Below are 13855 nucleotides of genomic sequence, written 5' to 3' on the forward strand. Positions count from 1 at the left end.
CAGCAGTTATTATATGGCCCCACACTCTCCCTGCGCTCTCCGTCTTCTCACAGCGTGCACAGTGATGGTTGAATGGAAGAAGGCCAATGAGACAACATGTGGTTTTTACTAGTCCAACTAAGAGGGGCATGTAAATATTGATTGTTTCAATATATTGGCAGAAATGGAAACAATGTGGAGATGTAATCTTTCATCAATAACAGGAACGGCGTGTCGCCTGCCAGCTGAAATTATTGCCGCTCGGACCAAATAAACAGTCGTGAACAAACTCCCGCCGAGCTGAAAATGTAAATGTCGAAGGCGCTTACAACTCGTACTCTCTCTCGCTCTCGGTTCATTTCTCCCTCAGTCAGTCAGCCCTCATCTCTTTTTAGTCAACGCTTTCTGCCAAATTCCGTCTCCTCAATGTAACATAAACATGCAAAAACTGCATAAATAATTCTAGCAGCAGGGGGTTTATGGGGGGGTTTTAAGCCATGAAACATAATAACAGCATTAACCTTCACTTCAATCAGCTACTTAGAGTGTATCTGGGGAAATGAGGCATAAAAGCTTAAAAGAGGTAAGAATGAAAAGATGCCAACACAGAGACTGTTATACAAAATGAAAATGTACGGGATATTTAGATGCTGTAGATAAAGTAGCTACAGCATGGAAATAGAGACAAGGTGTGAGTAATTTGGTCACACTTCATCTATTTACCAAACTTTACAGCCTACTGGACATTTCAGGCCAACAGCAATAATAATATGAGAGTTAAAGAATCTCATTAATGACAATTTGTTAAAGTAGAGATACAACGTTTAAGGTAAAAATTAGCTAACATGCTGCCTCGTCAGCGTTGTAATATGATACTGCTGTATGCTGATGTTGCGTTTTTAGCTTGTTCCACTGCCCCCAAGTGGCAGGAAAACCAAACATCGCAGCTTTAACAAACTGCGGCTGAGATATGCACCGCTATGCAATGGTGACACTTTTTAAAACACCACAAACATTCAGTGTATTTGGCATTTCTGCATTGCAATTTACTGTTTTTTATCAGCTGGCCTGTGGTGATACATCATCTCTGATAAGCTATTGAGTGATTATATTGCCTGTGGAGATGTGTTGGTCAGGCTTGCATAATAACAAGTTCAGTTAAAATAAACCTAGCACGATCCGTACAACACGCACAAGCTGGCAGGCACTTTATTTCCAATGTATGGGTGAATGAGTTCACCCTGAATTTTATTACCGTCCATGTCCTTCACTATTGTGGATTATTTGCACTGCTTTGCAGGCTGCATTTTCCTTCATACTAGAAACGCTATTTTACCTTGAGCAAAGGGCCTTGCTCACAGCTTAAGGTAAATGCTACTCACGTTGTCTTTGTGTCATAAAAAAGGATTATCAGAGAGAAACATCTATGTATTCAGCAGTGGTCAGACCGGTGTCAGCCTGTTTTTCATCAGTGATGGAGTAACTGGCGCTAATAAAACTCTTCTCACAGACACATCAAACAGGCGAGTGACCTTGGCCGGTATCTGCATCCACATCAGCCCCATCCTTAATTGGAAGGGCTGCAGAACAGATGAAGAGACTTTTGTGAAAAGGACCAATAAAATACCTCCTGGCGCACTATGCATCGAGTTCTCACAATAAAACCCTCTTTTTACTATTTTTGATTACTGCACTTGGCGTGTTACCACTCAATGAATTTGCTGAAATGAACTTTAGTTTGATCAATTTTTTATCCATTGAATCAAAGAGAGTTCACAAGGCCACTGTATCTGAGAGAGAAAATTGGAAAGAGGGAGGGAGGGAATGATTGAAATTCCAACTTAAAGGTCATCACATTGCTTATCAGATTTCTTATCAACCTTTTTCTTGCAGCCTGGGTCGGGGGAAGCCAATATTTGCTGAGCCATGTTTTTAAAGACCTAGAGGTGGTTCTAAGCTATTAAAGCTGCCTCCCGCCTGTTCCAACTTGGCACGAACATCAGAGGAAGTGCACTGCGCATTGACAACCAGAGCTTCGTTACACAACACAGGCTGCTCTCTAAGCTTCACAAAACCTAAGCACTAAGATCTTCAGTGACAGCCACGCAGCCCCCTCTGGACTGCCGGCGTCCTCCGACTGCAGCTGTAAATGAAGCCATTGTGGAGGATTGACTTTTTAAACACTTTCTTCTTTGCAGGAGAATTAGTTAGAAAATCCTCGGGTACTAATCTGGCGACGTGAATGAAAGACGACCGAATGGAACTTACCGTTCCGCCTCCAGGCGCATCTCCTCCCGCTTCTGCCTCCTCAGCTCCCGGCGCCGCTCAAAGTCCATTTCCTCCATGATTGTGCCCTGAGGGATGACATCATCAAATAGTGACATGTTAATTTACATGCTCTCAGGAAGGTAGACAGGAAAGCTTTCTGATGGTGACTGGTTACAATCCTTAAAGGTTTCATGAAAAAAACTAAACTGGATTCAGATCTATTCATTAACATGCACAGGAGACTCAGAGGACTTGAATTTGTTGTTTTTTTTCATTTATCCCATCAATATCAACAATACTGTTAATGCAAACAGAACACGTGACAAAACATCTGCTGTTTCACATTAAAAGCATTTAAGCGGTGAAACACTGGTGGCTTTTATTGTGAAGCAGCCACAGGAAACACAATGCATCTCTCACCGCGGCTCGACAAATCACTCAACAAAACTGCGCCCATAGAACAAGATGATCATTCCGAGCCTGATTTCATCGGTTTCAGCATTTTTATTTTAATTTTTGCAAGGAACAAGAACACTTGAGTCGCTGCTCAGTGAACGTTAGCCGTCGAATTTAAACTCCCCACCTGTTCTCGCCAAATCAACCCAGACTGATATCTTGAGGGTTGCATCTGAAAGTGCAATTCATCCCTCTACACACAGCAATGACCAGAAGTGTGTAGTCATATCTTTGTGTACACAACCCTCAGCCGTTGGTGATAGATCAATGCCCACAAAGTTTGGTGGGAAAGCAGAAGAATGGGGCTGAAATGAAAGAAAGAGGAGCAGAGACAGAAAGCCAACACAGGATGTTAACTCAATCAGTTAAGAGCAAGGCTCACTAAAAATACCCCACTAGGGTACGTGACTGGCTGTGCAGTGAGGACCGAGACCACCCAGGAGCTGCTGAGCCTCCCATCAAACATCTACATATCCCCGCTAAACCACCAGCAACATCTACTGTACACCGGGACAGAGTAAACAGACACTAGCGAGCACCGGAGGGGGAAAAGAGAAAGGTGCATGGCAGCAACAACAACACAGCACTGACTGAAATCACATGTTAATACTTTATCCTTGTGGTGATACGACATGAGCAGGAAACTGTGGCAGAAAGTAAGATGCTTTAAAGTGCAGCAGGACAAAGGAAGAACTGTGACTGTCATACCTCGATTTAGCCTTCAAACAGTGTGTTTTCCTTCACACCATACCAGCTTTTCACAGTGCTCTCTAAGCAGGGACACAATGCAACGTCTGGTAGTAGTCTCCTGCAGTCCGGCCTCAGCTGACAGAGAAGGCAAATGCCTGTTCCTTCCCCTCCCTGCTAGTTGTCCCTCCCTCCATCCCTCTGTGACCTCCTTCCTTCTTTCCCTCAGCCCCCCCCCCCCCCCCCCCCCCCCCCCCCCCCTACTCCCTCCCTCCTCCCTCCCTCCTCCTTCCCCCTCCCTATCTCTACTGCTGGCTTTTCCCGTGTTGTTTACCTACATGTCAGAGCTCGGCTAAACTCTGTTCTAGGACATGACTCTGCACTTGAGCCCAGCTTCCTGTGCGCTCTAAACGTTCCTTAAGCCTGCGTTATCTGCATGAGGGGTCAAAGGGGGCCTCTTTCTATATGGACATCTGCATGTAACTATGCATGCACACGAGCATGTGGAGGCATTTTTGTGCATGTTTTAACACTAATAAGCACACGAATGAGCGCACGCAGTTGTTCACAGGGACAGGAAACACAAAGACAGGAGAGAAATGCTAAAAGGAACCATGACTGCGAGGGATCCCCCTAACCTTCACCCTCCCCACTGCATCTTCTCACCCAGTCTCCTCCCCCCTCTGAGCCCGTACAGTAAACACAGCCTCGTCTCTTCGCTTTAAAAGCCTCGGCGAGAGGGAGAGCTCTTTTCAATACCGCAAAAATTCACTCTCTATGTTTAGATGCATGCTTAGTATCACTTGTGAAATGGGGGGGGGCAATTGGCACTTAGATGCGGGGCTATTCGTACAACGGTAATTAAGACAAAATGAGAGCAATAACTAAAACCGACAAGGCCTCCAAACATCACCAGTCTAATGACATACTTCCTTGAACCAGCGACGCCAAGGGAGACAAAGTTATTAACACAAGCATGGCGGCATATAAATTCGGTGCTATTGTTGCAAATAATGGCATGATTTATGCAGCTGTTTCCATTTAGTGTTCAGTTTTGTATAAAAGTGAGTTATAGATCATTTAAAAACCTGCCGTTAAAATAAAAGGTTTGTCAACAAAATGAGCACAGAGTGGATGATATATGCAAGATTGCACGTGAATAATGTACCTGAGATAATTACATTTTTTCAAGCTGATATATGACGTATGAACGGGGGCTGCTCAATGAGTGCGAGACAGAATGCGGTGCAGTCACATTATCTTGTCTCCGCATGGGAGAATACCAGGTGTAGGACAGAAGAGGAAGCCTGTGGCTTGCAGAAGAGGCCCTCAGCGCGACGTAGAAATGTAACTGCTGTGTATATCACTGCAGGGACCACCCACACTTTGCAAGAGCGAACACAGGCAGAATGGGAGTAAGGCAGCATTCCATAAAGTTGAGCAACCTGGAGTCACCAGTTTGTGACATTTTCAGACTTTTCAGAAGTTCAGCCCCTTCTTAGCCTGTCCACTGAAAAACCTTGTCTTCCTTCACTGCATTTGTCCTTTATTCCACCATTTATCCATCCATCCCGCCCTCCTTTCTTACTCTGTCTCTCTCTTTTCTCTCCTCCTCCCCCTCTCTCTTTCCCTGTCTGCCCCAACCATCTACAATGGCTATAATGACACATTTACCAGTCAAATTACTACCTGTCGAGACTGCCAGACCCTGGCACAGAACCCAGTGTCTAAGTGCCAGCCTTTTAAAAAGCCTTAAAAGCCAAGTTGATATTATCCTGACAGCCACTGGGATTACACCACCTTATAATGCCTCTATCTTCTCACGAAGTCTTGAGTTAAAAGCACCAAAACAACAGGCCCCTATCGGCCAGCTGAGGCACAAAGTAGATCAAGCAGCAGTCTGGGAGCAAGGCTGAAGAATAAGTACGGGCCGGCAGCACATCTATTTTTGGATTTGGTGAAATGTTCCTAACGCTGGCTTAGCATTCTGTGAGACAACAAGACTGCAGCTTTTTGGTCAGATTCGTTCCTGCGATACTCAGAGCAGCTATCCCCATCGCAACCTTTAGACAAACACATTAATCTCCACATTATGGTTATGGAGCTATGCGAGGAATGCTATTTAACCTCTGATTTTAACAGAGGGGACTTGAAAGAACCCCCAAATTACTCATTCACATGCCAGTCCAGAAAAACCCTCCGCCTTTCCATCTTTCATGTGTGCAGCGACTGATCTGGTTGTTGGATAAAGGGAATTAATGTGAAGATAAACATGGCAAAACTATCTAAGTGCAACTTATGTGCTTGCCAGCTGTGAGGTTGGCAAATAAAAAAACAATGGTGGCTTGATACAGCTGGTGGTTACTGTTATGAAACAGTCCCATACAGCTTCAGGTTTATTAAAAAATGATCTTGCGACTGTAAAAAAACACACAAGTGAGTAAATTAATGTCAGTTGTTGAAGTGCTAACAGCTCTGCGAGGCCAGGCACAGCAGGGTTTTAAGCTAAACGTCAACATCATCATGATAACATGCTCACAACGATACTGCTAACATGCTAATGTTTAGCTGGTATAATGTTTGCCATGTTTACCTTCTTATTTGAGCATGCTAGCGTGCTACAATCTGCTAATTAGCACACAAAAAAGTCCAACTGAAGCTGATGAAGCTGTACCCTTTCATTTTCATACAACACAAACCTCAGTCTCAAGTCACCATATCTACCAAGATAGCCTAAAAAAGCAAGAGCCAGAGTTTACAGAGTCACGCCACATTGCTCTCCTCCTGGCCTACAGAGGACCACATCGTTCTCCGGAGAGAGCGGAGGGGCGGCCACTGCATCCGTCAAAGGGGTCTCAGCTGTGCAGGTGTCCAGGTAAAGAGAGGCATTCCAGTAATCTGGTATGTGAGCGCGACACTGGCACAAGCCTGGCCTTTCTAGTCTTTGCATCAATGGAAGAAAATATTTTGCCCGCCTGCTACAGTGGTTGCTCATGGGGCAATTGTTGGATCTCTGTAGATTAAAGCGTGTTGTCCTGACCTCTACTTCTGTTTGATGCTATATAAATAAAACTGAATTGTAAAATTAGATCCAAAAAAATATAAATTTTTGACATAATGATCAGGTTATATATGATAGGATATCATGGAGGACATGGCCCCTTAACTTTGAAGAAAAGTTTTCACAAGCAGCAGGACGGCAGCTGACTAGGCTGTCGTCACCTATCAATGCATAAGTCGGCCAGGCGAAAAATGTAGAGCTTCTGCTCAAAAGTTTAAGAGGATGAAAACACGACTGTCTCCACAGTCCGACAAATTTGCGACAGCAGGATTGCCTCTCTTCAAATGCTGTCATGGGTCTGCCGGACGAGCTTGACAGATGCGGATCACCTCTATGTCACAACGAAAATGGCTGCCACACAACCTCCCTGTCCGTCTTGGCTAATAGTCACCTGAGCTAAAAAGGTATGCTGTGGAGCTTTCTTGTAAACAATGTTTTCATTCTATGTTTAGAGACATTGACAAATGTGTTGAACGTATTTCCTGCCTCATAATTATTTGCGAGAGCTATTATTTGTATTACTGATGTTCATGTTTGCTAGCGAGCAGTTTTACTAGCTAATCAGTCAGACTTGCTGCTAATTAGCTCAGTGGCTAACCGTGTTTATAGGTAGACAGGACGTCAAACTTCTGACAAGGTTAATTTTTACTCTGTTACATGAATTTTGGAATTTAAAAAACTTGAACATTTTATATCTAGAAAGCTTACTCAGAAAAAAAAGAAGCATTTTTGAGTGTTATTCCCTTCAGTGGGACTATAGGCACCAGGGCCAGGGAAAGACATGCTAATGCTAATTGTGCAATGGCCAAATGAGCAACTTTCACTGGAACTGCACATTTTCCATCCCATTGAACCGTATGGTATTGAACTAAAGCATTAAGACTCCCAACTTTTCAAGTTTTAAGTTTCAAGTCTGCAGGAGTTAACTGACACTTTGGGAATTCAACCACTAACGCTGACGTGCTCCTCCATCTGCATGGAGCTATAGGACATTCTGCTTTAAACTGCCCATTTATGGAAGCGTTGGAAACGAGACAGACAGAGGTCTGTTGGTTCGGCCTGAGCTTTGATATACTCTGAGCATTTTGGCAAAGTAAGAATGATCATTTTATGATTATTTTATCACACAGATAAAGCTTCTGCAGTAAAACAGGGAGGACGAGAGAAATAAAGAGAGGGAGATGCTGCATGCCTGTAGGTAGCGCACACTAACAGCTGTTTTGGCTGAGGCTCTGGGGACAGTTTGAGTTGGGTAAACCTAACGTTTTCTGCAGGGGTAAGGAGTCTCCTGAGAGAGGTATGACAGGGCGGTTAAAATATGTTCAGCCTGTGTGTGAGGGTGTGTGCATCACAATAAACAGCATTAAACAAACAAGATTTCTGTGAGTCTTCATGGAAACATACGTGAGAAAAGCGTCTGCAGATATGTACATATAAATTATTGCATGCTCTTTCGTGCACACTTTAAATTAATGTTAGCGCACGATTTTACTAGTGCAATAGTGAAAATGCATCAGGCCACTTTCAGTGCAGCATGTGTGTGTTTATGGTGCAGTGTGTACATGTGTGATATCCATCACCACCTACAGTGCTGTGTTTGGAAAGCTGGCCTTGCGGTTGTGGTTCCCTGTGTTATGTGTCTCCTCTCACACGTCCAGGCCTCGGCAGCATTAACACGTTTACAGTCGCAGGATGCGGAGCGGCCGCGGATGAGCATTCATAAATTCACTGGAGGGTTTCGGCACACCGGGGCCAAGAATTTCTCTTTCTTTCCATCTCCGCTTGTTCCTCTCTCAGCTCCATCTGTCTTTTCCTCTGCCTGGCTCATACATTGGTGATCTGGTATTGTTGACCGATACTGCACATAACAGGGCTATCATGAATCAATTAAATATTCAATCTGGAATTATCTTTTCAAATACAATATGATGACATAAGTCGAGTAATGTGAGGGACCATTCTGGATTGATGGAAAAAACGTGGATAAAGGCAGCTGTCTAATGCAAACGTTAGGTCATCATGTTAGCTTGTTGCTCGAGAGGCACTGGAGGCCCTGTGAATGAACAGAAGCGAATAAGTAGTTCAGGTTTAGGCTATGGGGGTTGTATTTAATTAATTTAAGCAAATTACTTAATTCCAAAAACTGCAGTACATTAATTTAAGTTAAAGTAATGTTTATTATCACTGTATTGCTTGTTATAGATCAGAAGTTCATTATATATTATATAACCAAATTTAAAGAGTTCTTGACAACAGTGTTTGTTTGTGTTATGTAAACTGAAATATTAATATTGATATCAGCCTCAAAAATCCAGTATCCCGTCTGTCCTTGCTGTTTCTATGTCCTCAATGGACCACAATGCTGCAGCTTGGCCAACAGCTGCAGACTGTGTGTTCAGCTACAGCGCGAGGAGCCTCAGGGCTGGTTGGCTATGAATTAAGTTTAGTACTTGCTTTAATTATATAGGACTTACTCATGTCCACGCAGCCAAGCTCCTTTCTGTATTTGTCTGTCTGCATCTGCATGCCACAGTGTGACTATCAACCACAATGTCTGTTGTCAAAGTCGAGGTCCTCAGCTGCGACTATATATTCGAGGCAACATATGAGGTGGCCAACTGCATCAGACCTCAGCTCAATCTCAATACCATCTGCTTTCCACTCACACTCTATCTCCTCCAAAACAAATTTTTGCAAGTGTGGCTTCGGCTCGAATGAGGGAAAATTTCACTGAGCATGAGCTAAAGGTATTCATAGGCAAACCTGAGAGGCTGATGCCACTGTGGCAAGTGAATGCGGTGGAATAACGTGCTGATGGTTTGAGGGTTAGGGCTAGAGTCCTTGAATACCTCAGATGCATTGTCATTAGTGACTTCAGATCTGGCGATCAGACACAATCCTCCATCAAATCGCCTTACAATCTCCTCTGTGCTGACTTTAGCTTTTGGATAAAAGGCGAATCAGCGAGGGGAAAATTTCACATGGGTGTAAGGAAAAGACCTGAAGGTTAAAGATGTTAAGTTTCCATTTGGTGGAGAAAAAGGAGACTCCTGCATTCCCAGACAATGGTTCACATTCCATAACACCTCTCTGTGCCCTGTGAATCATACACAATGAGACAGATTGACTGAGGTTATCTGTTCACACACACACAGAGAGCCAAGAAAATCTCAATGGAATACCTCAAATGCATTATATTTCACAGGGTGCTGGCAGGCTACACTAAGTACTGCTGAATATAATCAACCACTGATTTATTCACAGAGTCGGGGATCCGAAACATTAAGTAGTCATAGCTAAATAAGCAACGAAGTACTAACTTTCCTTACTATCTTACTTTATATTTTAGTTTAACATCCAAAACCCTTGCTAAACCGCTTCAGCAGGTATTGATTAAAATATTGTGAAACTCTCGCCGGTTCAAACAAATAATGGCCGCGGCCTCCACAGACAAGTGGGGTTGGGCAGTGGGAATGGTGGTGGTGGTGGTGGTGGGGGGGGGGGGGGTTACGTCACAGCAAGCCAGTGAAATACCAACATAGATGACTCAGGGCCAATATTTTTTTCAATTGTTCACAATTAGGAGAGAATGTATGTGGCAGCATGCAGCCACTGAGAGAAAAAGCACTTTGCTCTGACTGCTCTGTGCTGCTACTCGGAGCGCTTCTGGTTGAAAATCTCCAGCTTTTCTCAAGCCACAAAATCAGGACAGCTCAAATTTCAGGGACGAGAGACAGCAGGCAGATTGCAGACTCCTAGCTTCCCTCCATGTCTCCATCATTTTAATATGACAGAGGTGATGCTCATCACTTCAGCGAGGGAGATACACTGTGATGTGATGGGGTTTGTTTACATAATGACAGTCACTGACTGCTTAGTAATTCATCTCCAAACTTAGACATAACACCACCCTGCTCTGTTTATGCACCACCGGCTGAGATACCCACTCCACCTGCTGCATCGCAGAGGGAGGCCAGTGGGAAAAAAATGAAGGTCTAGCAGTTTCTAAACAATGTAGAATGTCGTTTCTTTTGTAGCTATCAACCCCCCACACTCCTGTGCATTCACACAAAAATGTAATGATGAGATCAACTGCTTCAGCATATTAAAATTCATTAAATAAATGACTGCACTGAAGCCCAGTCAAGTCATTTGTTTGTATTCGCTGAAACGTTTTCTGTTAATAGCTCATAAGTCCTGAGTTGTTACTTTAAGTGAGAAGAGGAATAAGAAAATGACTGATTTACTTTTGCATATTACCACTCACTACAACTACTGCTGCTGCCAATTTTGCAGTGGTCATTGATCTGTGAAGAGTTGGTGGTTGGAGGAGGATAGATGGTTGGGTGCTCCTCAGATGAGTCTGTTCTGCAGTGGCACCAGACAAGTAGCCAGTAAATGTTTCCCCGACAGCGGCGGCCTCTCTGCTGGCATCGTTGCTTCCAACCTGAGGAGGGGCTCTGTTGCTCTGGCACGGATCCACCATCTTCCCACCTCATGAAGTTGTGCAGCATACAGATTGCTTTCACAATTCTCTCTGCAACCTCTTCAGACAGCGGCACCCTCTGATCCAGCCTCCACTGAGCGGGTCATGATGCCGAAGGAGCACTCAACCATCTTCTTGCCGTGGGAAAGCCTGAAGTTGGGGCCATAGCAGGTCTCCTCTAAGAGGGAAGGCCTCATCTTTCTACAAGGACATGGGGGACCAGGCCCAGTTCCTCTGTGCCAGGGAGAGGGGTGTCTTCAGGTAGGTCTGGTGTACCTTGGCACTGAGCCTGAAAGTGGAGGGATGCAGCGTTCCTCCATTGCCATTTCTCCCATATACTTGCATGTCTTGGAAACAATAGCGGGCATCCACCACAACAAGGAGAAGAGTTGAGAAGGTTCCCTTATAGCTAAAGAAAAGGGAACTACTGATGGGGGGGCTTGGATGATAACATGCTTCTCATCAGCTTCACCCAAACAGTTGGGAAAGGCCCAGAAGGCACTGAAATCTGCAGAGGGCAGCTCCAGATTGCCTCACACACATCAGTGACTGCATGTGTCACTGTGCAGGACCCCACCTGATAGCTGAACACTACTGCTCTGCTGGAGTCCCGTGTTGCAAGGAGCCAATAATGTGACACATACGTTATTGTAATTATTTTGTCAGAATACTTTTCAGCACACATCATCTAATTTTTCAAAAAGAACTCTAATCACTTCAGTTTTTACTGCCAGGGTTTGGATCAATTCGGTGAATGCCAACATTCTCCCAGAAACTGCTGTTTGTCATGATGGAAAAATCATTTTCGTTTACTTCTCAGTAGGCCTGATAATACAACTTCTAAATGGCAAAATGTTTTCAGTATTGGTGAATATTGATCCCAACCCTGCTCAATGCTAGGGATGACTAAAGCAAGTAGTTATTAAACTTATACTTACACTTACATACTGATACTTCAGTACATCTAAGGCAACCATCCTCTAGTTGGTGCTCATTGTGAAAAAGCAATGTTAAACAAACAAATAGTAATAAATAAAAGGCAAAGGGATGATGCTAGACTCTCAAACAGCAGTGGTTTGAGTGGTGATATGCTGTCAGTGTACAAAAGTGCTTCATTCCAGTGCTTACCACTGCCTTGCCAGCACTTTCCAGACAGAAAAAATGCTATTACACAACCTTTCTGCAAGCACAGTATTATCTTATCTTTGATATCGCAATCCAAATCACATCCGTAACGTTAACTACTCTTATGGAGAGCAAAGATTTGGTGAGCCTGCATGTACTCATCACTCGGGGCTCAGGAACATCTCTAAAAGCACAGCAGGGCACAGATTCTGGAGATTATTTTGATAACATTTTAGTTCTGATGGCTGTTGGTTAAAACTGCCTTAGGTGAAACCAATCATTGATCATCTCTTCAACTATTGATATGCCATCTGATCGCCAATTGGCACAATTCCAGTGCATGTCCTCACTTGAAAGACCAACTTCCTGGTTCAACTTTGAGCCACTGTACTTGGCATAGTTGCGCATGCACGATTTTTCTGTGCTAGAGGGATTATTAGGAACATATTGGGTGTGCTTTCAGTCCTCCAGATCAAGTGGATCTGGCTTGACTCTTGGCTTGCTTACAATCAGCCTGATTGTCAAAGTGCTCGTCTTTCTTCACTTATCAGACCCATTAAAACGAAGGCCGAACTCAGAAACATCTGTAAATGATCCTTTAAAGTTCAGTGTAACTCAACTACACCCGACATGACACTGTCTCACTTTCTCAAACAGCATGTTTTGATACGCTCATGATAATAAACAGAATTAGTTTCAATTATCTTTCAAACTGACGATCCCTTTTGGAAAGGAAGCTGTAGTTTGATACTTTCTAAACTCTCATGTCGTCCTGATAAAAACAAATTGCTCTCTATGTTGCACTCTTGAATCCTGTGTTTTATTTTCCACCGTCGGCGATAAACGTTGAGCACACTGTCATCTGCCGTATATTTAGACTGTGACTCACTGTTCTTTTAATATTTTCTCCTCTCCTGAACCCACACATGGATGGGAGTTCTTGTGCTGCTCATCACACTTCAGGCTGCGTTGCATCTGAAGCTGTTATGGCCTTTCCCTTCGCTGGAGAGACAGCTGAAAACACCTGCACTTCACCAGCCGGCGTTCTCCTCCGGGCTCAGGGTGTGTTTATGTGTCCTTAAACCTCACGCCTGAAGCTAAATCACACTGAAATTGCAAAAAAAACATTACCCCAACATGCCATATCCATCATCTGGATCTCACAGCTCTTCGACAGCAGGTTTCAGCACACAGGTGCTCCATTTAAGATGCAAACATTACATCTTTATCCTCATTCTTCAGGAGATCTTATTAAATCCTGCTCCAGCAGGTTTCAAAATCTCACTTGAAGCTCTTCAGTTAACCACTGAAATCAGATGATAAATTCTTATTTTTAAGCTGCTGATCCAATTTACCAAATTAAATAACTGCCCAAGAGGACTTGATGCAGCAGTTGGCTGAAAAAGACGGCTTATAAAAACACTGTCTTACTTTTAAATGTTGGTTTTAAGAGGGGCATTAGCAATAGAAGTTGCATTCTTGCTGGTCGAATCATAAATAATACTGTAAAAAGGCAACTTCTTTGTGAAGCAGCAGCGAGAGCCAATGCAATTCCTTTCCAGTCTTTGACTTTTAAAAGGCTTGTGTCCCTTTTAAAAGTGCACTTTCAGATGCTACACCCACAATCAGGCAGAATTGAGAGAAAAAGCATTCCAAAAAGTACATATCCCACACAAAATAGGGATGTTTGTACGGCATCAAAAGGCTACTGCTCACTGGCGGTGCTCCATATGACCAAATATGGAAAGAAAAAATGCTGCCTTTTCCCGTAACCAAACTGGGAAAAAGAAAAA

The 13855-nt window shown here is 43.6% G+C and overlaps 1 protein-coding gene across 6 annotated transcripts in view; it reads right to left on the bottom strand.

The window, feature by feature from the left end:
- Window positions 1–13855, bottom strand: part of cald1a (caldesmon 1a) — a 55641-nt gene that overhangs the window by 26104 nt on the left and 15682 nt on the right. For 5 of the 6 annotated variants that reach the window (XR_006007916.1, XM_041963621.1, XM_041963625.1 and 2 more), the window contains exon 2: window positions 2248–2333. Coding sequence is in view for 5 of the 6 variants with exons in the window: in XM_041963621.1 (XP_041819555.1) it covers window positions 2248–2324 (77 nt within the window). In the remaining variant the exon portion in view is untranslated. Of the gene's footprint in view, window positions 1–2247; window positions 2334–3411; window positions 3546–13855 lie in introns of those variants that run through there. The other variant, XM_041963622.1, reaches the window with a different exon arrangement.

The sequence above is a fragment of the Chelmon rostratus genome, chromosome 22 (genome assembly GCF_017976325.1).
Source record: "Chelmon rostratus isolate fCheRos1 chromosome 22, fCheRos1.pri, whole genome shotgun sequence".
NCBI lineage: Eukaryota > Metazoa > Chordata > Actinopteri > Chaetodontiformes > Chaetodontidae > Chelmon > Chelmon rostratus.